This window comes from Streptopelia decaocto (genome assembly GCF_964273445.1).
Source record: "Streptopelia decaocto genome assembly, contig: HAP1_SCAFFOLD_169, whole genome shotgun sequence".
Taxonomy (NCBI): Eukaryota; Metazoa; Chordata; class Aves; order Columbiformes; family Columbidae; genus Streptopelia; species Streptopelia decaocto.
The window spans coordinates 81736-109501 of NW_028116270.1; the positions used below are offsets into that span (position 1 = coordinate 81736).

The window sequence follows — 27766 nt, forward strand, 5'->3', positions numbered from 1 at the left end:
GTTTGGGGTCTGATTTTTTAATGAAGAGAAACTCTTGGTCAGCCAGGTTGTAACATTCCCATTACTGAGCAACATTAACTAGCACAAAACAATCTGTAGCTCACCTGCTGGATTATAACTGGGCATTTAAAAAATATACAGGAAGAAAGCACAGGGGAATTATTACAATGAAGGTCTGGCTAAAGTCTGTCATCAAACACATGAGCAGAGTGTCAGCTAAATGTCTCCACTGTTCTCCTTCCCCCCAGTCCCTGGAAAAGGCACCATCTCTGACTATCCCAAGCCTCCTGAGCGGGCACTTCTCACCTCACTGCACCTCTCTTCAGGCAGTAACATCCCGGGTTCCCCTGCAGCAGTCACCTTCTCAATAATTGTTCTTCATACACCGGTGTTGACTGACTACTTACCCACATGGGTTACCTGAGCACAGAGTAGGCTGGATCGTCTGAGACTCCATAAGATGATACTCGGAGCCTAGGAACTCAATTTCAGCACAGTCCTGGTACTTCAGACACAACCGCTGTTACTACCAAGAACTTTTTGAATATCAGAGCTGGCAAGAAGGGTAAACCAGACTACTCCTATGGTTTAAAGAAGTTCCATTATAACAGATGAAATCCACACACTGTCATCTTGACTACAAATGGATTCTAGCTTTAGGCTAAAAGGCAGAATAACCTTGCTTACAGATACTCTCGAGCAGCAGTTGAGAACAGTATTTCAAAATGCTTACCTTAGCCACATAGGCTTCAACCCTGTTTCTTGATGATAATGTGCTCCCAGCTAGGCTTAGGAAGCTTTCTCCTAGACTCAGCCTTCCGTTAAGTGCCAAATTGTTGCCAAGATGTTCCCATTCGGTTGAATACAGAATTGGACTTGCAGCCACACCTCCACTGACGATGCTGCTTCCGATGACTGATTTGTTTCGATGGCGTTCCTGAAGGAGATGCGCGTTGGCTTCTGCGAGTTTCTCATTAGCTCTGAAACATTCAGAAGCATACAAAGAATGACCTGTGGGAGTAACCCTTCCACAAAGTTAACCTCCAGGTCTTTGACTATTATTTGACTTCTGAAAGTAGAAGGGATTAAGACCGTCCAAAACAAGAATATAATTTGATCCGAGGTTTTTTGGAGAACCTATTTCTAAGAAGTCACATTACCTAGAAGGACCAGCAAGTTACCAACACTTTGGACTTGTCAGCATTAGGGCTTCAAAGCAACCTGTGAATGCCGTGTGTTTACAGCGCTTCTTCAGAAAAGGCATGTCATGTGCCTAAGAACTCTGGGCTCTCTCTCTGAGCTCAAACCTCAGACATGGTGCTAAAATGGAATCCAGAAAAGATTTATTTTGCTTTTGCTTCACAGAATCAAATTCTGCTGCCTGAAGAGCCTGTCATTCAAGCACCACGTTTATCTTTTCTGACATACACAGAATAAGAGGAGGAGATTATTAGAGATTAGCAAAAAGGCTGCCTGTTAAAGCACAAACAACTTAAAAAATCCCCTAGTAATGCCATGATCAGTGGTGTTATTGCTGGAACACTAAAGAGAAATTGAGACAGTTCTAATAAAGGGGAAGGGTCTTAAGGTACTTTCCTCACAATACACCATCTTATGTGTACATATCTAATACTAACCAGATATAGAAAAAGGATTTTAGGAGGAAAATGTATGAGGAAAAAGTATCTTACTACCACTCCAAAAAAGCGTGGACTTACCTTTCCAGTTTATTTGCCAGGCATCTTCTAATTTTTACCTCCTCCAGATACAGCTCTTTGTACCTTTTCACTTCCGCCTGCGTGAAATCTTTTTTAAATATATTGTCTTGTTGAATATTTTGTATCTTGTCCAATTCAAATTCAAGTTCTCTAATCCTGTGTTTCAGTTGTTTTTGCAGGGAAGCGTGATGACTGGCTCTGATCTGTTCTAATCTGTCCTGGGAGGCTGCCTGCGTCTGAAGGAGATAATGCACTTTGAACCACCGCAAAGAAAACAGAAGAGTCCCCACCAGTCAGTTTCTTGTACACAATTTTGAGGGCCCACCTTTACTCAGTGAGGCAACTGTGCCTCCTCGCTACCATCAGCAATCAAGGCAGAACTCTGGAACTACCACGTTACATTGCTTTTTTCATTCCAAAAGAAACCCCTTCTTAGAACCATTACTTATCAAAGCTACTAATCAAAAGAACACTGTCTCTGTAGGACAGGGCATATAGAAAAGGATTCCTCCAAGAAATTATGAGGATCCCTCACCTCCACCCCCTGTACAACTTCAGTGACTTCTTTTCTGAGTGCTTTCCCCTGGACAATGACAAAGCAGGACCTGTATGTCTGGCCATGACAACTCTAAGTGTCAATATTGAGTTCAAGGATGAACAGTAAGAACAAGGCCAGACAGTGATACCGCCCAAGAACTGCAAAACAGAAAGCCACCCTGGGCAAGCTTTGCATTCAGCGCCCTGCAGGCACGTTACTCACACGTGAAAGCACCATTGCCCAGCCGTATTTCCTGTCTTTGCTGAAGGACAGTAGAAGTACAGCACTAACACACAGAATCAGGAACCAAAAATAACATACTACAAAATTATCACCACAAGAGAAGTATATAATTGAGACTACAGGCACATACAAGAAATTCACTTACCTGCAAAAATAGATTGACTTCTTGTAGTTTTTGTCTTATATCTTGTTCGGCTCGTTCTTCCACTTCTTTTTTATATTGTTCTATAAGGTTGCGATCCACCATGCTAGTCTCCAAACGATGTTTCAGGTTAGCCACCTCTTCTATCAGCTGCCATTTGCTTGTCTCCAGTTTCTGGCGGTTCTCATGCATGGTGGACAACTCTTCTCGCAAATCCTGATTCTCAGCTTCCTGCTCCTTGCATTTTTTAGACTGTACCTCCAACTGCTGGGAAAGTTCAGCAACCTGTAGACCGCAAAAAAGAAACAAACAAACAAACAAACAAAAAATAAAAACAAAAACAACAACAAAAAAACCCCAAACAGATCGATACATTTGAGTGGAACAGAACTTGCTGATTCAGTTCAAGTATAAAGAATGCAAGCTGACTAGAAGCTTTTAGTGGCATTCTCTAAGAAAAAGAAATGTCTACTGATACACAGAAGGTCATGAAAACCTTAGCACAAAGGCTTAGATTAAAAAATCCTCAGGGTGTACAACTTTCTCAAGTGTCCTTACAGAGTAGGTGAAACACTGGGTCTCATGACAGAAGCTGACATGGTCTCATGGGCAACCTCTGACAAAACTGCCAAGAAAAGATTGGCCTCCTAAGTTCAGTCTCCTCTCAGTTTTCAACCACAGATCTCCCTGCTGCCCACAACATTCATTCTGTCCATCATCTGCCATGGTTTAACTCCAGTAGGCAGCTAAGAAGCACACAGCCACTTGCTCATTCCCCACTCGTGGCATGGGAGAAATAATTCATCAGGCAAATCATGCTGATGAACACAACTATCTTGCACACCACAACACAGATACAAAACACAGCAGCAGGGGAATGAAGAAATTCACAGCCTTTTCCCTTTTGCCTTGCCCTAAAACCAGAAGGGTATTTGTCAGCTGCACTGTGCCTACACAGCCCACCTGATATCACAGAGTGGCTGCAGCTGGAGGGGACCTCTGGAGATCATCCAGTCCAAGCCACCTGCTAAAGCAGGTACACCTAGAGTAGATCACACAGGAATGTGTCTTGCTTTCATCAATTAGCTGCACACAAAAAATTCAAAGACTAAACCAGTCATTCATCAAAGCCAGTCAGGTACCTGCTGATGGTGGTGGTCCTCTGCAGCTGCCTGTGTTGTCCGTAAGCTAGTTATTAACTCTTCCAGGTGGTTATGAATCTACGGAAGCATTGTAAAAACAAGATGACACACCATGACTTTCCAGGCTGAAGTTTACACCTCATTACCAAAAATGAATATTACATATACCTCTTCACACCTTTATTCCTATAGCATTTACAACCAGCACCAACGATCAAAACAGCCTTAGTTTGATGCCGCTGTAAAATTGTTAGCAATCATCACCTCTGCCTTTTGCTTTATGGAAAGACAACATCATGTGGGATATGATGAATCTTCAATGAAAACAAGTATTAAGCTTTTCCCACCCACAGTACGTTTGAAAATCATGCCCTGTTAACCAAAGGGGAAGGACCAGCACTGTGACTCCCTTCCCTCCTTTGACAGTATCAGTACAAAGGTCAACTTTCACACCTAGTTATTTTCAAAATCTCTTCAGCACTAACAGCTGGAGTCATAGCAAGAAGCCAAGCTCACTGGTTACAATACAAAAATCATTTGCTTCATAAAGGTCACTGATGAAAGCACCTTCTCTGAGCTAAAATTAACCACTGCATAGAGGCACTGGGAAATGCCAAGGCTCACACTGAGTTCTGCAAATGATACCACAGGCATTCCTCTTCACTGCTTCATGGAAACACATACCAAGTGGCCAAAGGAAAAGCAATCCAGCACAGCAAATGTTCTGGAGTATAATTTTTTGTCCCAGTCTGATGATGCCAGTCAGGCCTCTGGCACAAAGTGCTTGGCATCAATATCCCCTGTGGGATTTCTGTGAGTTAACTTGATGAATACCTTTAATAATACACATTGCCACAAGTGCCTGGAGCAGCATCTGATGTCACAACAGGTCTAATGCAGACAATAGTGACGCCAGCGTATTTGTGCCAAATCCTTACCTCTCAGAGGTAAGAAGCCTGTATTCAGAAGAACACAGGAACTGAACTCCCCTAGGCTCTCCAGGAAATCCTCATCCTAACAGTTCCCAACAGAAACAGTTAACTAGGCTTGGGAGCTCACAAAAAGGGAAGTTTGTGACCAGCTTACTGATGCAGACGTTTGCTGGTCTCGCTGAAGGGCTTCGATCTTATTGCCCTGCTGCTGGAGTGTGGCTTCCAACTTGGCATTTTCCATTTCGAGGCTTAAAAAGAAATAAAGGTTGGTTATGGAAATCCAGAGCACCACTTGTGAAAGAGCAGCGTGAAATAACATGATCGAAACCAAAAGCATCCTTGAAAATTGTCTATGAACTTGCTGTGATGCAACAAGGCTCTCTTGTTGTTTTCACAAAGTATCAGAAAGCTACAGATGTCCCGCTTCACTGAGTTATTCTCCTACCGTTGCACATGTTCTTCCAGTTGTTTTATGGCTGTATTAGCCTCTGAAGATGCCTGAACTTCTTTTTCTTTATTTTCCAAAGCAATCTTCAAGCCGTGAACACGGTGGTCTGACTGAAGATGCTCTTCTTCCAATTCCCACAACTGCAAAAATCACAGCAAGAATCCACAGTAGTCAGGTGAGCTTGTATGGAGAGGAGTCAACTACTGCTGAGGAATTCAAGTACTGCGTGTGTGTATGCACACCCTCTCCTCCAAGAACCATCATCATTTCAAGTACATTCAAACCTTGGCTTCTACTGGCAAATGACCACAAACTGTCTTACTGCAGCATCTTCAAACTGGCCTCTCCCATCCCTGCACTGATTTCTTACAGCACATTTCTAAGCACCAACACTGCCCCTCCAAGCCTTTCAGTGACTTGTAACACTCTTTGTATTGTATCTGCTTGTTTGCTCCTCGATTAATAATATGAATTGTAAAGTTCATCCTTCTCCTAAAGGGCCTTCACAACAAAGATTAACATGATTTCTGATTAGATGAGGCCTCTATACTTCAGTGGTCGTAAGAACACTGCCAAAGGTGGCCCCTGCCTCAGAAAGTAGCTTACAGTGCATTTGCAAGAAGGCTGCTTAAGGATGGCAAATTAGAGCAGGGCCAAAGAAGGGAGAGAATAAGAGATAAAAAAATAAAGAAAAGCAAACAAACCCCCCAAACAAAACAAAAGCAACCAACCACCAACAACAACAAAACCCCCAAACCAAACCCAAACAAATTATATGCAGAATAAGCTACAAGAGCATTCAGAATTGACAGCATCTGGTGGCAGGGGAGGTAAAAAAAAGCAGAGACAGCATAGAGAAGCCCAAATGCAGCAGTCCAGGATTCCTAGTGTTCATCAGAAACCAGACAACCTGCTTGGCCAAACCAAACACAATAACCTATGGACACATCAGTTTATTTTGCAAAGCAACTTAGGAAACAGAAACCTTTTTCCAAGTAAGGACAGAGCATTCCCATGTCAAAGACTTGGACAGTAACCTCATTAAGCCTCTGACATAGATTGCTTTCTAAGAGCATCAGCAAGTTCCTGCTGCAGCCGTCTGATCATGCCCTAGTGAAACAGGTAAATGAGCATGAAGAAGGTTACAAGAACCTGAAATATGCCTTCACTTATTTGATTATACAATTAGACCTGCCTTCAGATTGAACTCAAAGGTAGGAACTCTTGCCTGCCACCAGCAGGCATCTGCACAGATGGTGACCTCTCTTCATCCTACTCAGCTGAGCACCTCCAAACTATCAGCAGCTGTTCATGAGGACTTGTGTTTCCTAATACATACAAAAGGCTCAAGTACTAATCTTCTTGGAACAATACACCAGCACATGCTGCAATAATGTATTTTTTTTTCTAACAAAAGGCAACGAAATCTGTTGCAATACAAGAGCGATAGTTCGACTGCAGATATTACTCTGATGACCAAAGGCAGGACTTTGTATTAGATTGTCCTTTGTTCTGTTTGTCCATTACACAAATATAGTGCTAGAGTTAGGCTAGGTTACGGTTGGACTCGATGATCCTGAGGGTCTCTTCCAACCGAAATGATTCTTTGATTCTATAATTAAATGAATACATCTAGCTGAAAGCTCTTTTGAGATACACTTTAAGTACATGTTCAAGCACATCCTTTTGCAGTCTTCTTACTGAGTTTATTTAAAAATAACAACTGCCTTTATACTGGCAGATTAGATTTACAAAAGTCTGGATGCACTCTCCCATTACCTACAGCTCCCCTACCTCCCTTCCTACCCCCTATATCTCCCTGCCTTTATTCTTTTCCACCACTTTTCTCAACAAAAAACATCTGCATGCAGAAATGGGAGCAACACATGGGTCCTGCATGTTTAAGGGACATAATTTTATGCTAGTGCTCTGCATAGGAGCATGTTTCATATTCATGTACTGTGTGAATTTGCAGAAAGACAGTTTAGCGGATGTCCTAATGAGTCTTCTGTCCAGTTAATTAGTCTTTCACAGAGTCACAAAGAAAGAACACATTTAAATATGGCCACACATCATAAAACAGAGAATAGGAAGCTTAGGTCAGTGTCTGAAATGAACTTCTTGAGGACCAGGCAGGACCCTTAGAACCCCCAAAAACATCCATAAATTAATACTGGCCACTACTAATACTCTTCAATTTCGATAGCAACTTATGGAAAAGCAATTTTTTTTTTTTTTTAATGTAGGAGCTTAATATAAATTCATCCCCCACCACTTCACTTGTCTGCATCTTCATTTCTCACCCCTTGCATTTTGGCTTGTTCTTCCCTTTATACCACTCTTACTTGTGTCATCAGTGCAATACATAGATAAAACCCATTAAATAATTAAAATCATTCCAGAGGGCAAAAATGGACTAAAGAAAAGGTGAAAAAAGTTCTAGAGAAGAATCACCTTTCTTGATCAAAGCTTAGACCTAGATACCTGTGTTCTGTTCACTGCTCAGATCTGAGCAGTAACATCCTGTTCACCAAAACCTTCCATAATTCCAAGAGAAACAAGGCAAACCAGAATAAAACAGCATTATTTGAGCCCATGCACATAACTTATACCTGATACATTTTAGAAACATAAAAGAATTTCAAGAACTGACAAACTTTAAATTGTTCTTTGTAAGCGTATACTTTACCTCTCTTTCTACTTTGTCAGTCTCATATTTAAAGACTTGTTCTCTTAAATCGGTACACTTGGCATTTAATTCCTTGTTTCTCTCTTCTACTAGATAAACTTGCTTTTCAGTATCAGCTCTGAGTTTGTTGAAAATATCATTAAACCGGTCCTGCACATCATTCACTACTTTCTCTTTGAGGATCCCCTTGTTCTGCATATCTTCCAGTTGCTGACGGAGTAACAGGTTTTCACTCTGGAGGTGGGCCAGTGGCTCCTGCATGGATTCCTGCTTTATTATGAATTTGCTTACTTGATCTTTCTCAAATTGTCGAGCATGATCACATTCCTTTGCCTGACTCTGGGCTTGACTTAATTCTTTTTGTGTCATTTCCAAAAGCAATGTTTTTTCTCTGAGCGTTTGTTTCAACTGGTGAAGCTCATTTTCTAGACTATTAGCCTTGCTTTCAGCTTTACTCAGCTGCTGAGACAAGCTCTTGTTGGTTTCTCGCACATCAGAGAGGTCACGCTGGAGTCTGTCTTGCAAGCAAAGCCATTCATCGCGCTCTCTCTGAAACGTTCGTTCGACATCACTTTTTGATGACTGATGACGTTTGAGTTCTTGAACTGTAGTGTTCAGGCAGGAGCGAAATGATTCAATTTCTGTCTCTAGTCTGTCTTTGCTTTCTTTCGTCTGCTCGAGTTTGGAATTTAGCACTGCAGATTCTGTCTTTAATAAGCTCAGTTGTCCATTGTACTGAAAAACTGTTTGTGCTAAGGCTTCCTTGTTCAGTTTAAGTTGCTTTTTGAGATCTTCGTTTTTTTCTTTTAAGGTCTCATTTTCCTCTAAATATTTTCCTTCTTCCTCCTGATGCCTAAGTCTTACTTGATCCAGTTCTACTCTTAACCTAGTAATCTCATCTTGTAGTAACTGATTTTTGTACAACAGATCCTTTTCTCTCTCCGTGTCAGATTCCTGAATGACAGGGAACATAAATAAATAGCCAGTTGGGAAATGAACATACAAACCCACTTCAGCACTAAACTGCTTTTTAAAATTTCTAATACTGAAGCATGACTTCAAAGATGAGAGTGAAATTTCAGGTAATACACAAGCTACTCTATGAACCCATGTACATGTACAATGTATGCACACAATGGAAGTGTAACATACCCTTAAAACGTAAGTGAACATCCCAAACATGCAATACATTTTTTCTTAAACCAGCAACCAAATAATAAAATTATTTAAAACATCTCATAAATAAAGCTTTTAAAACCACAATGTTTTCTTTAATGTGCATGCCTTTAAAATATTGCCTTTAAGGCTAATTTAGCTGTGTTACAAATCTCGCAAAAACAAAGCTAAAAAAGGGTATTTTCCTTCTCAAACGCCTTATTAAAACTTATCCTTTTGCATTACTGAAAGTCAGCTATACAACATAATCATCCCTGGAAAGCCGTCTTTTATTTTTGCCGTTTATTATGTATTTATATATATATATAAATACATATATATATATAAATACATATATATATATATATATATATATATGTATATATATATATAAGCTTTTTTTCCACATAAACGTTTTCAGCCTACATTTATATTCCTACAGCTTTGCTGCCCAATAATGGAAGATTGGTGAGGAGATGAATTGTAAATATGGCCAAGCGATTGCAGCTGGTGTGTAGAAAAGCACATAGATCACAGTAATTTTGTTTTGGCCTTGTGTGCCTGACAAGTAGAACCCTCTGTGTTTAGATAAAATAGGCCTGTGAGAAACTCCATGGCACCTTATCAAATACGCCTGAGATTCCTGCTTTGTTGTGAGAAAGATCAAAGCACATAAAAACTACGCCTGCTTCCATCCTTATAATACAGGTGAAACCAGCAGGTTTGCAGATCTTCTAGCAAGGACTGACCTCTGCAGTGCCAGCGTCCCCGCTTGTGGACCAGTGCTGGTTGCTTGGGGGCATTTTGGAGAATGAAAATGAATTTACTCTTTGCATTTCATCTATGGTTTGTGGTTGCTCCTGCGACTTCCCTGTGTTGGCTCACACAACAGCCAAGAACAAATAATTCTTCCAAGCACTGCATATTTGTAGTAAATTTAGCAAACTCTTTTCAGGATTATTTTTATACAGTGCTTATGATGGCTTTTTCTCCTCCATTTATTCTATCTATAGAGAGTTTAATCTACTGCTGATATTCCTTCACAAAATTGTAGCACGTGGAGGTGCAAAAGGCATACTTGAAGTAAGTCCGATAAAAGAATAAGTCATTAAAAAAACCCAAGAAAAACCAAAACAAGCAAGTAATGGGAACACAAAGAGTAAGCATCAAAGAACTTTCTTCCCGGTCACATTCCCTTGACACAAGTAGCTCGTGTTTCAATGCTAGAAATCTTAAGAAGTGACGACAAAATATCTATCAAATGAAAAATAACAAATAGCTTAAGGGAAACTAATAGAGACACTATGCTGTTTCTACTTGCATGTACAATTCAGGTACGTATGGGACCAATGTTACTTTCCAGAACTTCAAAGACATAAGGGAAAACAGGAAAGGTGTGTACAAAGTTAAGTTATGCTGGTGAACTGTAAATAATCCATCAAGAAGCAGAAAAAGTTATACAGTATCTGTTATGACTTTAGACCAAACATGGCGAAATTCAATTAAATCGGAAAAAAATCTGCTTACCTCTGCATTTTTTTCAATAGTTCTTCTTGCCTCCTCCTCTAGTTCCTTTTGCCTCCAAAGGTGGTGGTTCAAAATCTCTTCTTGCAGGGCTCTGGCGCTCTTCTCCTGAGAGAGCTGTCTCCGTGTCTCATCACGCTCTTCTTCAACCTACAGAAATACAATTAAACTACTTGCATCTTTAGAAAAATCAGAGCTAGCAATATCTTCACATTCTCCTTGGTATCCTGGCAAATAGTTTTGCTTCTCAAGTCATGATAACCCATCTATAAATAATCAATTTTAATTTTCTTCTGAAAAAAATGAAGGAATACAGAATGTCTTATAGTAATTTAGAAAAAGAACTGATTGTCAGGCTTTGCCTGAAATACAAATGAGAACTAAATTTTAAAAGAGAGAAGAGGGATCATGAACTTGCAAAGAAAAACAAAACCAAACCAAACTCACAAACAAACCACCAGACCATCTGTGAACCAGCTGTTCCCAACTGCCCTTAAGATTTGGCAATAGGTATCCAATGCCTCTGGCATGAACAAACTGCCTCCTTTCTTTAGGCATACTGGAATCCAATTCCAATTAAAAAGAAGCAGCAAATAAGAAGACAAATATGTAACTCATTTAACATACCTGTTTCAAGAGCTTTCTCAGTGTTATTAGCTCCATTTCCACATTCCTTGAGCGTAACTCAAGTTGCTGCTTCTCCTCCATTTCTTTACAATATTGATCTTCTTTCTTTCTGAGTGTTTCACTTGTTTTCTCATAGAGAGTTTCCACTCTGAGCCTCTTTTCCTCTTCTTGTTTCAAAGTACGTCTGGGATTTAACAAGAATATTTGAGAAATAAAGCACCAATAGAAAAAGTATATTCCACATTATGAACTTGCAGAGACAACTCAAACCATGAAAATGTTAAATTTTTTCAGTTTTCATATTTTTACTGTCATTTCTAATGTTTTAAACAACTCTAACTTCCTTCCCTTATCCATGGTATCAAACAATTCTTTCAAAAGCAATTTGTTGTCTTATCAGATGAAAGCATCCAACTTTTACTATGATTTCTTTACATTCTTTTAATATGCTGAGCATTGCCTCCACGTCATGGATTTAGTGATTGCAAGTCATACTGATGAAGCAATATGCCACCTATTTGTGAGAGAGCCAACAGTTTTTTAGCAAGCCTTCTCTAAGTCTCAAACAATTGCTGACCAGAAGAAAAGCAAGCAGTTTCTCTTTCCTCAAGAATGAGGTCTGTATTCAAAAACAGACTTAGAAATGCATAGGGTTTAAGCTTAATACTAGTAAAACTAGTTTTAAACCTCAAGGGACCTATATCTAGGAGAAAGAACAGCAATTTAATTTTGAAGCTCATTTATCACGAAAGCCTTAGGGAATGTCAACTTTTTTACTAACTGAAACAATCAGCAATTAGCACCAACATGGTATAAAATGGTTCATGGTGTGTCCATGGAAACCAAACAAGGAAGCAGTTCTATGTTTGTTAATTATTTTCAATATTCTTCTGATATCCTTGCAACAGTCACACAAAAGACACACATAAAGAGCTGCCAATTCAAAATTTGCTTTAGAAATTCTGCAAAACAAGTATTAGCAACCACTAATAAATTATTTGAAAGACTGACAGTAACAATTTGTATTTGCATGGTTTATATTGCAAGGAAAAAGCTTTACATACAATTTTTAGTGTAATTTCACAAAACTGATAGCTTCTACAAGTGTAAAGTTAACATTGCACCCAGACTTTCTTTAGGAATGAAAATGTTTATTCTTTGTAGTCGATAGATATTGGAGAATTTTGAGTCATCACAAGGGGGTCTTCCTTCCCAAGTGCTGGGCTCTGCATTTGTCCTTGCTGAATGTCCTCTGGTGCTGCTCGCCACTCTTGTCTGAAGTGATGTGAATGTGATTAAAAACCCCACACCATCCAGGTCTAGCTCAGGAGTATGAGGGAAGGGGCAATCCCAAACTTCACCTTTCCAATAAACAAACAAGCAAGCAAAAAAATGCTCTAAGCTCTGCTCTGAGTCGCACTCTAGAGTTACCAGAATTCCTAATATTATATACCAAGAGAAGCTGCAGAGATGTCATGCAATTCTCTCTCTTATAAACCTCATTTTCCCATAGGTGCTCTCTTTTCCTCTCTGGCTATTAAAAAAAAAAAAAAACAGAAGTCTAAACAACATCCAGAAGTTTTCACATGGAGCAAATAGCCAGGCATTTTTCCCCTTGACATTGTGTCCCTTATAGCAAAAAACCCAAACACAGAAGACTAGAATCTTTTCATCCTATCGCCTGTACCATCAGCATCTTCTGAAACAGAAACACCGACAAGATAACACATTATCAGAACAGAAGGTTACATACTTAAGACTTTGAATATCATTCTTCCACTCTTGAGTCTCTTCTGCTCTTAATTGTGACGACTCCTTTTCACTTTTCAGTTTCCTTACTTCTCTCTAGACAGCCGAATATCGATTTTTTTCGTGTTCTATTATCCGTTCATACTCAAGAAGTATGTTTTGAAGTTTCAAGAAAATAGCAGAACCTATTTGGAGACAGAAAAAAACCTGCAAAGCTGCACATATGCACAAATACTTCCCAATGTATACATTATTTAATGCTTTTACTGCACTGGGTGTAGGTGGTGAGGTTTTGGTAGTGGGAAGACTGCAGGTAGTGGGGAGGTCTCTGTGAGAAGATGCCATTTTAGCATAGTTTAACAGACATAGTGATGCCTATTCTTATATAACGTTGTGTGTATATATGCAAGCATCTTATGACAGTTGATTTTATATATATACACCTATATACAAGTATTTAAGCAAAGCCATTATTTTTCTGCACTATTTGTAATTAGCTATTGAGGGGATATAAAGAGGATCTTAGTAACTATCAATGACTGCATTAGGAGTAGCTGAACAGTACTTTTCAAGAACCTGCTTCTCCAGCTCTGATCAGACAGAGAACCAATGATAAAGGCATGTTTGCTGAAAAGACAGGCAGACTTCTAAGCTTAGGCAAGATAATTTCACATCTTTTGAGAGTGATCTCTAATCATAAAGAACTGTTAGATCAAAATATAAAACTAAAATAGCATACAAAGCAATCGTGTTTGAAAAGAGGAACTTGTAACAGCTGAAGACAAAGTGACTTGAAAACATACCCGTATGATCCACATGAAGCTGTTCTAACAGCAGCATCGCCTCTTTGTAGGTTGAAGTCGGTAACTCAGCATCCGCTGAAGCTGTGTCAGATGAACGAGCTAAATCATGGTCAGCAGTTACATCCATTTGCGTGCTGACCTACAAAGAACAAAATATTTTCTGTATACAGCTATATACTATTACACATCATTACAAATGCATGATTGATGCATTTCCCTCATTCACAGTCCATAGATTTGGCTCAAATATTACAAAGCTGCATACTAGCAGTAATTTGTGCATCTGGTTGATCACTACATAAACACTGTTCCCATCTAAGTGATTGAAGGCTGACACAAGCTATTTATCAAGACATTAATTTTACATTACCTTGTTCTTTTCTCTCCCTAGTTTTGCTGCAGGTCTGGAAAACAGAAACATAAGTATTCAGTACTGGAATATTTATATTGCATTATGAACAATATCTAAGGTTGCTCTGAAACTTAACGTCAGTAGTGAATTAAACTAAAAATTATTATGAGAATTTTGTTAGATGGAGTTGAAGACTGAAAAAAATTTGTGTAGTATTATGTTTATTGGAAGGCTATTTTTGCCACGGGATATTAAGCAAATAGCTGAAATTACTATTCTCTGCACTTCACCCAAGGTGACAGGAATCTTACAGCTACAGATATATATAGAGAGAGATGCAGATACAGAGTTATGTGCATTTGCTATTTAAATCTAGAGGTTCAGCTCTTTTCAGTATTGAGAATCCTTCTCTTACAGGTCAAAGCAACCTAATGTTGGATTCTCTGGTGTACTGGGTCTGGCTGGGATGGAATTAATTTTCTTCATAGCAGCTCGCACATTGCTGCGTGTTAGATTTCTGCCCAGGGCAGTGTTGATAACACACCAATGCTTGAGCTGTTGCTGGACAGTGCTTGGACAGCATCAGCACCTACTGTTTCTCACTTTGTCTCCCGCAACAGTAACTTTGGGGCAAGCAAGAAGTCGGGAGGGGATAGAGCTGGAAAAAAAAAATAATTCAAAAGGCAGAAAGAACTAAGATGCCTGCAGTGGAAGAGTAATTTTAGTCTCTCCTCTCTCTGTTGGAAAAGATAAAATATATATATTTATGCACACACACACACACTCACACTCAGGTAATTATTCAGAATTTGTGCACGTCTGACCTTATCATTAACTTGGCTGGTATGCTCAAAGCACTCTAAGCTAAAAACAAGTGGTTTTGAATACAAAGGGCATCAGATAGTATTGTCATATGAAAGAATAAGAATCATTGTGCACTCCGGTTTACAAAACTTCCCGTTAGCTTTTAGGTCAACCTTTATCATGAAAAAGTTTTATTTACAATATTCCTTCTATTCAGTACCTTCTTCCATCTTGAGATGTTTCACTGAAAGTGCTGTCATCCAGTACTTGAAAATGATTCCCAGTAGAAGAACTCATCTGCTGATCAGCCTTCTTCTTTGAAGCCTGTCTTTTATTTTTCTTTGAAACTTTGGCATTCAGGGAAAGTTTACTACATAAGAGAGAGAGAGAAAGAGAGAGAGAGAAAGAGAGAGAGAGAGAAAGAGAGAGAGAGAAAGAGAGAAAGAGAGAGAGAGAAAGAGAGATCATCAGCTGAGTAGCTTTACAGAAAAAAGCCCTGTGTAACAGATGTACTTAAGATGCTGCCCAGAAACAACGGAGATGAAAAATACCTATGACAAAATACAGAGTTGACTCCAAAGACCCCGGAAGACAAGTATTTTAATAACCTTCCCCTAGGAACGAGCAAGAAATGTGGAATGTGAGCTAGATTCAGCTAAGCTGAAACATATTTCATATCCCCACTAGAGGAAGTACGTAGAGCAGAGATGCCTTTGAAGGACAGATAGGAAAAAAACTGCCTGGTGGCAGAAGATACAGAGAAGGCAGAATTACTGAATGCCTTCTTTGTCTCTGTCTACTCTGCCGGAGGCTGTCCTGGGGAGCCCTGTACCCCTGAGACCCCGGATGAAGCCAGGTCAATGGAGGAGTTTGCTTTAGTCAATGAAGACTGGGTTAGGGAGCAATTAAATAGTCTGGACATCCATAAATCCATGGGTCCAGATGGGATGCATCCGCGGGTGCTGAGGGAGCTGGCTGAAGTCATTGCTGGACCGCTCTCCATCATCTTTGCCAAGTCTTGGGAAACGGGAGAGGTGCGTGAGGATTGGAGGAAAGCAAGTGTCACTCCAGTCTTCAAAAAGGGCAAGAAGGAGGACCCGGGTAACTATAGACCGGTCAGCCTCACCTCTGTCCCTGGGAAAGTAATGGAACAGCTTGTCCTTGGTGCCATCTCAAGGCATATCAAGGATAAGAGGGTTATTAGGGGCAGTCAGCATGGCTTTACCAAGGGTAAGTCATGCTTGACCAACCTCATAGCCTTTTATGAGAACGTAACAAGGTGGATGGATGGTGGCAGAGCAGTGGATGTGGTCTACCTTGACTTCAGTAAAGCCTTTGACACAGTCTCCCACAGCATCCTCACAGCTAAGTTGAGGAGGTGTGGTCTAGACAATAGAGTAGTGAGGTGGGTTGCAAACTGGCTTAGGGAGAGAAGCCAGAGAGTGGTAGTCAATGGTGCGGAGTCTAGTTGGAGGCCAGTATCTAGTGGAGTGCCCCAGGGGGCAGTGCTGGGGCCAATATTATTCAATATATTCATTAACGATTTGGACGAGGGAATTGAGTGTACTATCAGCAAGTTTGCTGATGACACTAAGCTGGGAGGAGTGGCTGACATGCCAGAAGGCTGTGCTGCCATCCAGCGAGACCTGGACAGGCTGGAGAGTTGGGCGGGGATAACCTAATGAAATTTAACAAGGGAAAGTGTAGAGTCCTGCATCTGGGCAGGAACAACCCCAGGTTCTGGTATAGGTTGGGAAATTACATATTAGAGAGCAGTGTAGGGGAAAGGGACCTGGGGGTCCTGGTGGACAACAGGATGACCATGAGCCAGCACTGTGCCCTTGTGGCCAGGAAGGCCAATGGCATCCTGGGGTGTATTACAAGGGGGGTGGTTAGTCGATCGAGAGAGGTCCTCCTTCCCCTCTACTCCGCCCTGGTGAGACCACATCTGGAATATTGTGTCCAGTTCTGGGCCCCTCAGTTCAAGAAGGACAGGGAACTGCTGGAGAGGGTCCAGCGTAGGGCAACGAAGATGATTAAGGGAGTGGAGCACCTCTCTTATGAAGAGAGGCTGAGGGAGATGGGTCTCTTTAGTTTGGAGAAGAGGAGACTAAGGGGGGACCTTATTAATGTTTATAAATATATGAAGGGTGAGTGCCACGAGGATGGAGCCAGGCTCTTCTCGGTGGCAAACAATGATAGGACAAGGGGTAATGGGATCAAGCTGGAACACAAGAGGTTCCACTTAAATTTGAGAAGAAACTTCTTCTCAGTAAGGGTGACAGAGCACTGGAACAGGCTGCCCAGGGGGGTTGTGGAGTCTCCTTCTCTGGAGAGATTCAAAACCCGCCTGGACATGTTCCTGTGCGACCTCACCTGGGCGTTCCTGCTCCAGCAGGGGGATTGGACTAGATGATCTTTTGAGGTCCCTTCCAATCCCAAACACACTGTGAAACTGTGAAACTATGTTCTAAATTATCACACTCATACTAATTCTGGATGTTAAGATAGAACAAAATTGGAGAACTGTGAAATCCAAGGGCAGAAATTATGGGTAGCAACTAACCCAGGGAAAGGTGGACTCGGTGTAGGTTCTGTCTCCTGCCCCAGGGGAGAACAGAATATCCGTTTTACACAAGCTGGTATGTGGGGCTATTCAGATAGAGGGGGAGTGCAAGATCAGTATAAGGAGGAGTTAGTTAAGAGTGCCACTCAGGAATTAAAAAGAGAGCAAGAGAAGCAGAAATTGGTACAGAAAAGCAGTGATTGGTATGAAGAAATAAGGCAAAAAGACAAGGAATTCCAATTACCAACAGTAGGGAAAAACCTGTTAATAGATCTTATGGAAAAGATAGCCCGGGAATTAAATGTCACCTCATGCTGGATATGTCGGGGGTGTCAAATGGCAGAACAGTGGCCTTGGAGAGGAGAGAGTGTAAGCCCAGAAGGATTACTAGTATGGATCCAGCCACCTGGGCCCAAGATGGAAGCTGGCGATACCATACCCCAATATATATGCTAAACTGAATTATTCGTTTGCAAGCAGTGATTGAAATAACAAGCAACCAGACAGCTGAGGCACTGAATCTCATAGCGAGACAATTGTCTCAAACCAGAGCCGCAGTGTACCAAAATTGGGTAGCCTTAGATTATCTTTTAGCTGAAGAGGGGGGGTTTTGGGAAATGGAATACTTCTGAGTGTTGTTTGGAAATAGATGATAATGGGGAAGCCATAATGAAAATAGCACAAGAGATAAAACGAGTTGCACACGTACCAGTACAGAAATGGAATTCTGTACTCACTAACCAGTGGTGGGATAACTTATTTGGGGGAGCCTGGTGGAAGAAAATAGGGTTCATGATATTATGTGCATTTCTAGGTTTACTGTTCATGCCGTGTATGATCCCGTGCTTTATTTGGTTAATACATTCAGTAGTCCAAGACATGCAAATCTCAGCCATGCCTATAGATCCTGAAATGGCAACAAAAGGAACAGGGTATAAATTAATGATTTTAAAAGAGAACACAAAATTGGACCTAGCCGCCACTAGGGAGGTGCTAGCTAACTTTGAGGCCAAAGCACGAATCAAGGGGATAAAAAAGACAAAGGGGGAATTGTGAGAAATGCAGCTGTGATTTGTGCTGTTGTTTACAGATATAACCAAATAAGGCATGGGCTCTTAAGAATATGAAAAGATAGTTAAGTTTTATGTAAAAAGTTGTGAAACTTGTTTTGTACCATATGCACATGTGGATAGGAAAGGTGGGAGGGAGTGACGTGAAGGAGAAGGTGGCCTTCCCCGAGATTGCTGCCATGGGGGAAGTGGGGGGGAGCCCGGTAGAAAGACCCCTCACGTGTGCAACGTGGAGTCTTAAGGTGTGTGTGTTTAATTCACCTATTAAATAAACCAGACTCTTGTTTGGCAAATTATCGGAGTCTTGGTCATTTATCACACTCAGTATCTGTCCTGATAGGTTTTATCTAGTCATTATTAATGCCAGAAAGAGGTGGAAAGATAAAGATGGTGGATTGTGCTGGACAGAATTACATCATTTTTGCCAAATAAAGAACTGTAGCATAGTATATGCTGAGAGAGGAGCTATTGGTAACAACACTGCAGAAATGGTCTGGGGATTGTGGGTGACTGTGGGCTAAACATGAGTAAATATCAACTTGTTTTGTTCTTTGTGAAATTGAAAAACCAAGCGAATCACTCCAGGCTGTGCCACAATTGTGTGTTCTACAGAATTCATATCAGGCTTTCACAGCTGTATGTTGAATCAGACTTTTCAGTTTTTAATTCTAAAATCCACTTAGTCACAGGGATTACGTATTGAATTGTGAAGCTCTGCTTTACTTTTCATGAGACCTGTATTTCACTTGCTGTTTATTCAAATTTCTTTAACCACGGCAAGCAGTGTGACTGGCAATGTATTCCATGAGTGCTGATACAGTGAGTCTTGTTTCACGAACCTCAGGGAGGTTTTTTCCTTCCCAGAAAATCCCTGTTCATTGGAACTGAAGAATTTAAGTTTGTCCAGACAGCACATGAGTTTCAGGGTTTGGGGCAGAGCGTTCTTTGTGATTTTACTGTGATCATCAGCAAGGTATTGAAGAATCCCAGGAGTTGCTGCACAACCCAAGCAGTGGCAGAAATATAATAAATCACAGGTCCTAAATATTAAGGAACGGCCTTGGGAATTCACCCATAGTCCATCTGGTATGAAAACATAGCTTTTTGAGATATTTATCTTTATATCCAGCAGGATCGGGAGAGAATCAGAAGACTTAAAGTGATAAAACTCATTGGCTGACAGTTTAATCAGGAAAGTAAAAGCCACACACACAAGCAAACTGGCCCTGGCACCACTGGCACTGCCACTGGCACTGCAACCGGCACCTCTGTCCCTGTGGTGCCTCCTCCTGCCGCCCCTGGGGCTCCGGCCAGCCCAGGGGCTCCTCCTGCATCTCCTGCACCGCGCAGTGACCAGGGACCCGCCAGCACATGGTGGTGGTGACCTGGGGCCGGTGCTGCAGTGGGATGGCCGGTAGCCATGGAGCCCGGGTAGCACTGTGGGGGTCACGGAGACACCACAAAAGGCAGTTTTAGGCAGAAAACAAGTTCCAAAGCAGACTTTATTCTAGATGGAAAAGCATAGCAAATAAACTAGAAAAAGGGTTTATACAATTATTTAGCACTCCAACAACATAAAATTCAGGTTCAGATATCACTTGAGGAGGTTATTTGGGTACGACATCATAAGAATAACAAGGATCAACAATGTGCCCGCATTCACTCACAAGAAACAAAACTAGAGGCCTCTCACTCATGGGTGCCCCGAAGAAACAATCACTCACCTGGGCTGGGCGAGGGCTCTCACTTGCCTGGGGGAGGCAAGGACTCATTCCAGGATATATCCAGTAGAGAAAAATAACCACCCAGCACAGGAGGAGGTGAGGCGCTCTCAGTCCCAGGCAGTCTCCTTAGACAGCGTCCCAGTCTAAGGGGAGGGCTCCAGTTCACAGACCCGCTGCTCTGAGAAGACCACTCCAAGGGGGTCTTTGATGGGGGCCCCGCTTTATAGTCTGGTCAGATGTGGCTGTGGGCATTTCAACATGGTCCAGAAGCTTCTCAGCTTCTCTGGGCACCTTCTTTGCTGAGGACCCTGTCAACCGACTGAGGGTCCCACCCCTCCTGTCCCCCCAGCTGGTGGAGGTGAAGTCACCCTGCCCGCGGTAGGGGAGGACGTGACTGTGAGCACCTTGGTACCACCCTTGGTGTGTACGTGGGGACAGGCACAGTGGGACACAAAAGGTGCTAAGGAGCCATCAGCTGCCCCATTGAAGGCTCCGGATCATGGGGGGATGTGCAACTGCCACAGTGGGACATTGTGACGTCACTGGTGATGTCACAAAGGCCCCGCCCAGGCACCCCTATAAAAGCTGGGCCGGCTTGCAGAGCTGCACCCTCTGGCAGGACAGGGCGGTGGCCATTCCACCATTGCCAGCTACCGGCAAAGCAGGTGCCGCAGCCGCAGCCGGAGCCGCAGCCGCCTCTGCGGCCAGCGCCGCTACCGGAGCCGCTCTCGCCGCCGCTATGGGCAGAGCCGACGCCGGCGGTACAGGAGGAGCCGCTGCCGGCGGGGGACACGGCGCGGCCACCGCTGAACCGACCCCAGCACTGGCGTCTGCGGAACCGGCAGAGTCTTGGCCACCACCACCGCCACACCAGTGCACCACCACGGCTCCACCAATAAAACTGGAATGATGGCACAAGGCGTACGTGTGTCTCTGGTGTCCCTGTGGGCCAGTTGTGTGTCCCATGGGTACGTGTCTATGCTGGGGGCATGTATCCCTCTCTGACACGTCCAGGACAAGCACATGTCTCCAGGGATGGAGCTGCTCCAACCTCCCTGCTCCTGTGCTGGGTCTGACTCGTTCCCATGACCCAGCCCACCTCCATGTCCCAGCCAGTCTCTGTGACCCAGGCCATCAATGTCCCAGCTTATCTCTGTGTCCTAGCCCACCTCGGTGTCCCAGTCCATCTCCATGTCCCAGCCAATCTCTGCATCCCCAGCCTATCTCCATTTCCCTGCCCACCTGCCAGAGATGCCCTGACCATTCAGGACAAGGATCCTGGACCTTCCTGTGGTCCCATGGGGGGCGCCCACCGCAGTGCCCCAGGAGGGTGGGGCTGCAGCTTTTGTTGACTTTTGTTCACTTTTAAGAGAGACCTTTGGAGGAATCAGGTGGGAATCAGGAGCTCCCTGCTGCAGGTTCCCTGCACACTGCCTTTTAGGCAGTTTCATTTACAGACAAACTATTAAACTCCACTACTTCATCAGATTAAGTGGAAAGATCAAATGCAGATCTTCGGAATATCACTTTGTGGAGCAACAGTGTCTAAATTCATGGCATCTATTAAAGACAAAGATATGCTCAGAGGTGCCCCAACAATATCACTTCTGTTACACAGTTTTAGGAACAAATACCCAAATATTTAATGGCAAGAAAAGGAATCTTTTAGCTGCACAGAAGTGCCCTCCAAACATATGGGATGTATTGGTTTGGGTATTTGTTTGAACCCCCAAGTCAGAAGTAAGAAACAGCACCAAGTTTAACAATAACCGTTTCTCAGTGGTTTTTGATAACTTTTTCAAAAACCATTAGGCAAAAAAAAAGCATTGAAAAACAAGAGCTGAGTGACACAATGTAAAAATGGCAAAAACTACACTCCAAACAATTTTTATTGCAAGAAACAGAAATCACACAGCAAGCTATACAAACATACATGTTACCGGCTCTAGACAGACAGATGCACCCCATGGCAGCACGTTCAGCTGTGCAAACCTTGAACCCGCATGATCTAAAAACTATCTGACATTATCTGTACAACACAAAGTCATGCCGGAAATATTCTGGCACGTTCAAAATGAAATACAATGTGTTGCTGGGCACAAACACCAATATTCACATCAGAACTGTGCAAACCATGGCATTACTCACTTTGGATTTACAACACAGCCTATGTTTTACTGGAAAATACATTATGTTAATGTTTGTAAAATTAATACCAGGCTACATTGTTTAGAATTCAGTGTAGTGTTGTCACGGAGGCACCCCGAGGTTAGTTTAAGAGACAAGAGGTTCCAAAACAACTTTCATTAACTGGTGAGAAACAGGGTTTTAGCACTGCAAAAGTGACTTGAATACAGGTTCAGATATCAGTTGAGGAAAATTATTAAGGGGCAGCAACTAATACAGCAGGCGGTCCACAGAGTGCATGCACATGGCTTCACCAAAAACAATGCTGGAGCTGCCCCTGAGTCCAGGAAGAGCACACACTTGCCTGAACACAGTGTGGGATTATTTTAAAGGGATACACGTACTCGTAGTGAGTATGGAAAGTGTACACTTGCGATTCTGCGAGGGTCAATTTATAAGACACTTGCAATCCTGCGAGGAGAAATACACATGCAAACGTGCACGGAATATTACACGTGCTTATGTGGAAGCACGGGAGGAAAATACACTCGTGATTCTGCGAGGGTTAATTTATACACGTGCTTGTATTGAGCACGGAAAGTACGCGTGCAAATGTGCATGGAAAGCTACACGTGCTTATGTGGAAGCATGGGAGGAAAGTACACCCATGATTATGCAAGGATTAATTTTACACTTGCTCGTATTGAGCACGGAAAGTACGCGTGTATATGTGCACGGAAAGTATAAATATACTCGCAATCCTGCGAGAAGAAATTTTACTCACACCTGTGGCGGCAAGGCAAGCGGAGTCTCCATCCCAGGTGGGGGGGCGGGCAGTTGGGCTCTCGGTGGCAGCATCTCGCTCGTGCTCCAAGAGAACCGTGACAATGGGCAGAGTTTCGACGAGATCAGATCTGACTGTAGGCATTCCAGAAGCTTCTCTGCACCCCCACACTGGCTGTGGGGTGCCCCTGAAGCTTCCAAACATCCCCCACACTGGCCGCGGGTGCCCAGCGGCTCCCTGGCGCCTCGGTGCTCCCTTCTCCTAACCGCCCTGGCCAGGGGCTCTGGGGCCAAACAAAAGAAGCCACAGTACTTGAGTTCCTAGGAAACAACAGTGACAGTCTAGACACTTCAATGTGCAAATTAGTCCTCTGACAAAGAAATAACCAAGAAATGTTTAGAACAGTGTTTAGTTGTGGAAGCTCAAGTGCCGTGTTCAGATATCTACCATGTTTAGCCATGAAAGTGCTGAGATACAAAATATGTTACAAATACTGTAGTGACTAAAAATAGGGGTAGAAATGTCACTTGAAAGGAGTTCTTAGGGTTTGTGGCCCACAGAACTTGTGATACCTGGATGGTATTGGACGAGATGAGCTTTGAAGGTCCCTCCCAACTCAAACTATTCTGTGATTTGATAAGTCTATGACAGGGAAGCTCTGTGTGTGTGTCCCCGTGTCCATGTTGCCACTGCTGTGCCAGCACCTGTGCACTTGCGTCTTCTCTGGCCACGCCATGGCCATGAGCAGAGTGTCTGAGGGAGCGTGGACACCCAGGGTGTCACTGTAAAGGACACCTGCTTCCCACCTGCCGCGTGCCCCCAGATATGGGCAGATTATGTGAAAGTGGAGTGTTCCCCCATGAGGCTGCAGGAGGGGAAGGGCAGATGGTGCCAGCCCTTGGGGTACATTGTGTTTTGGAGGCACCACAGGAAACAGATTCTTTGTGGGGCTCTGGTGAGAACCATCCCCCAAGGAACACAGTCTGATGTTGGGGCAGGAGAGGAGCGCGGACAGACAGCATGGACCCCGGGGTCCTCTGCCCGGCTCGGGGAGGGGTGGTTGTTCCCTGGACGATGGGCTCAGCACTCCTGGGCTCACAGGACATGTCAGAGCCCCATGCTGGGGCCTAGTGCCTTCCTGGACCCCAACACACACCCTTCTCTGGAGTACATGTCGTCACAGACTAGGAAGGCATGTTGGGGCCTCAGACACTGCAGAGAATCCCCCAGGGATGTGTGGCCCAGCTCCATCACCGTGGGAGTGGGAGAACCTGGTTCTCTGCTATAAGCCTCTGTGGGTCTTCTCCGATGAGGACCTCCGTCCTTGTCTCTGGGCTGCACTTGTCCCTCCTCTCCAAAGCCCTCACACTGTTGATGGCTGAATTCAACCTCTCACCAGAAATCTATGACAGTCTGCAAAGCTCCAAGGGAGCTTTCTGTGCTGAAGATTCTCGTTACCTTGTCCACTCAAGGATGCTGCTAGACGCTGCAGAGCCTCTTATCTTTGCAGTGTTTGCTCTCTTCAGTAAGGCCCTGTTTCTAATACAACAGGTAAAGCTCTAAGCTAGGCACTTGCTACCTGTTTAAACCTTTAGGTGTTATTTCCCTCTATCAACACAGCCAGTGATCGTGACACGTCCAGCAATTGGGACATGGTGTCCTCATTCCTTCGTCGCCTCACTCGCTGGCTGCAGTAGCACTAAGGGCCTGTGGATTCCACACCTGGAGTGTTCTGTCCTGTCACAGAGGAACAGTCTTGGCTGCTGAGAACAGGTTCCATTTTAAAGTCGCTGAAGAGAAGTTTCCGCTTCCTGGAATCTCAAAACAGCAGCAGCTCTAACGAACGTGACAGACCATGGGCCACGTGAGTTTCTCAATATCTGTTCTGATCGGTTTTATCTAGTCATTATTAATGCCAGAAAGAGGTGGAAAGATAAAGATGATGGGTTGTGCTGGACAGAATTACATCATTTTTGCCAAATAAAGAACTATAGCGTAGTATATGCTGAGAGAGGAGCTATTGGTAACAACTCTGCAGAAATGGTCTGGGGATTGTGGGTGACTGTGGGCTAAACATGAGTAAATATCAGCGTGTTTTGTTCTTTCTGAAATAAAAAAAAAAAAAAAGGTGAATCACTCCAGACTGTGCCACAATTCACAATTGTGTCAGTACAAGATCTGCAAGATATTCAATGTGTGATACTCGGTGCTGGTGATATCGCAGTGGAAGTGTCTGCCCAGCTGGTGGCACCGAAGTGTCAGGCAGGAGGATTAGAGCCCAGCAAGAGGTGACCAAGAGAGCAGCGTTACACAGGAACCATCTGCTTACAGAACACCAAAGCCAGCCTTGGGGTTTGATCTCTGTTTGCTACAGGGCTTTTTCCTAAGAGTTCAAAAGCTCCAAAACTATTAGGGCAAGAATTCGAAGGAGTTACCACATCAGTAAAACAAAACCACACCACTGAATTCATCTCTCTGCTGCAGCTTTAGTTTTTGGTCCAATGCAAAGAGGTTTTTGTGCAAGAATTTGCCTGATTTGAGTACCCTTTCCTTAAATTCAAGGATTATTTCTCTCATCCTCAAAACTTTTTAAAATACGTGTACATCATGGTTTCAAATAAGTAGTGGTTAGATTATTTTACGAACTATGTATGCATTGCTAAATAGATCACACTCCCTCGTTTACTTACCTGGTAGATTTTCGCATATCTTGTTAGTTTTTCTCCAAGACATTCAGTATTAAATCCCTTTCCTCCAGAAATCTGCAGTGTGTCTGCAGCGACTTGGTTTGCGATGTTGCCAGCGAAGGCCATCGCAATGGAAGCTCAGCAGGGGCTCCTTGGCTAGCGCCCACCTCCCAGGCGACTCTTTGGGAGCCGTCCTGGCCAGCTCCAGCTCCAGCGCCATCACGTCCGGCAGGAAAGACACTCCCTGGAGCCACGAGCGATGCCACAATCCAGGTTAACGTTGCCTGCTTAAAATGCTGTGACATGTGAGAAGAACATGCTCTTATTAGTTTCTGGATGTGCAAATTCAGCATACTCAGGAAATGGTCCTTGGGGAGTTGTACAGGACTTGGATCAGGCTTTCATAGCTGTATGTTGAATCAGACTTTTCAGTTTTTAATTCTAAGATCCACTTAGTCACAGGGATTACGTACTGAATTGTGAAGCTCTGCTTTACTTTTCATGAGACCTGTATTTCACTTGCTGTTTATTCAAATTGCTTTAACCACAGCAAGCAGCGTGACTGGCAATGTATTCCATGAGTGCTGATACTGTGAGTCTTGTTTCACGAACCTCAGGGAGGTTTTTTCCTCCCCAGAAAATCCCTGTTCATTGGAACTGAAGAATTTAAGTATGTCCAGACAGCACATGAGTTTCAGGGTTTGGGGCAGAGCGTTCTTTGTGATTTTACTGTGCTCATCAGCAAGGTATTGAAGAATGCCAGGAGTTGCTGCACAACCCAAGCAGTGGCAGAAATATAATAAATCACAGGTCCTAAATATTAAGGAACGGCCTTGGGAATTCACCCATAGTCCATCTGGTATGAAAACATAGCTTTTTGAGATATTTATCTTTATATCCAGCAGGATGGGGGAGAGAATCAGAAGACTTAAAGTGATAAAACTCACTGGCTGACAGTTTAATCAGGAAAGTAAAAGCCACGTACACAAGCAAACTGGCCCTGGCACCACTGGCACTGCCACTGGCACTGCAACCGGCACCTCTGTCCCTGTGCTGTGCTCCTCTCCTGTGGGGAGCCGGGCTGCCTTGGTTGCAAAGCCCTGTCTGTCTGTCTGTCTGTCACTCTCTCTGACTTGGTATTTTGAGAAAGACATATTTGACCTTTTTAATGATGCTGATATCTGTGGATTACTAAACACTTATTTTAGGTGGACTAGATCTTCCTTTGGGGGTAGAATGTGGTTTTCTAGATGGGATGCACTGTCATTTTCTCTAATTCTGAAAGAAGTACTTAGCCATGTACTTCACGTACTTGAAATAATGTATTTAGACTTCTCCATTTTAAACTGTATCAGACCATCCTAGGTAAACATATGTTTTAATAACTTTATTTATCAAAATGTTTTGCAGGGCCAAACCTGATTTCTAGTAAGCAGGATTATGTGTTTCATTCAGCGAATTAAGTTGGTATGCATGATATTATCAGTGCTTTTGCAGAAGAGATGGGTAGTGTGGTAATGGTAAATCACACTTGTGATAGCAGAAACTGTGATTTCACATGGGTAGCCAGCAGCAACCAGCAACTCAGCTGAGTCAGTTTAAAGGATCACAGATGTGCCGTTTGTGAAATGTGCTCTAATTTAACTGTATCTGCTAAAAATCTGTTCTTACTTTGAAATCTTTAGCAATCGTATTAGAAAAAAAAACTTGTAGATTGTCTCTGTGCCTCACTGTGTTAAATTGAAGTCAGGAGGAGTGGGAAGAAAGTACACCACAAATATACTAATGTGGATTCTTTTCTCAAAATTCTTGTTGAATATTTCCCTCCTAAGTGTTTTGACTTTTCAGTAAGTTTATACGTTTTGGAATTTCAGCTGCCTAGTGGATGAAGGGAAGGCAGTAGATGTAGTTTTTCTGGATTTTAGTAAAGCTTTTGAAACTG

The 27766-nt window shown here is 42.9% G+C and overlaps 1 protein-coding gene across 1 annotated transcript; it reads right to left on the bottom strand.

The window, feature by feature from the left end:
• Positions 1–26044, bottom strand: LOC309452205 (ankyrin repeat domain-containing protein 26-like; the record flags this gene model as incomplete). Its single annotated transcript, XM_082076878.1, is given in 18 exon segments — positions 1–474; positions 734–980; positions 1719–1954; positions 2645–2926; positions 3784–3861; positions 4870–4963; positions 5161–5303; positions 6201–6207; positions 6209–6273; positions 7853–8806; positions 10535–10681; positions 11159–11342; positions 12912–13003; positions 13007–13092; positions 13711–13849; positions 14081–14114; positions 15087–15236; positions 25992–26044. Coding segments are annotated over 18 exon segments (3066 nt in total). The 3' UTR covers positions 1–399.
• Between the last annotated feature and the right edge of the window lie 1722 nt (positions 26045–27766).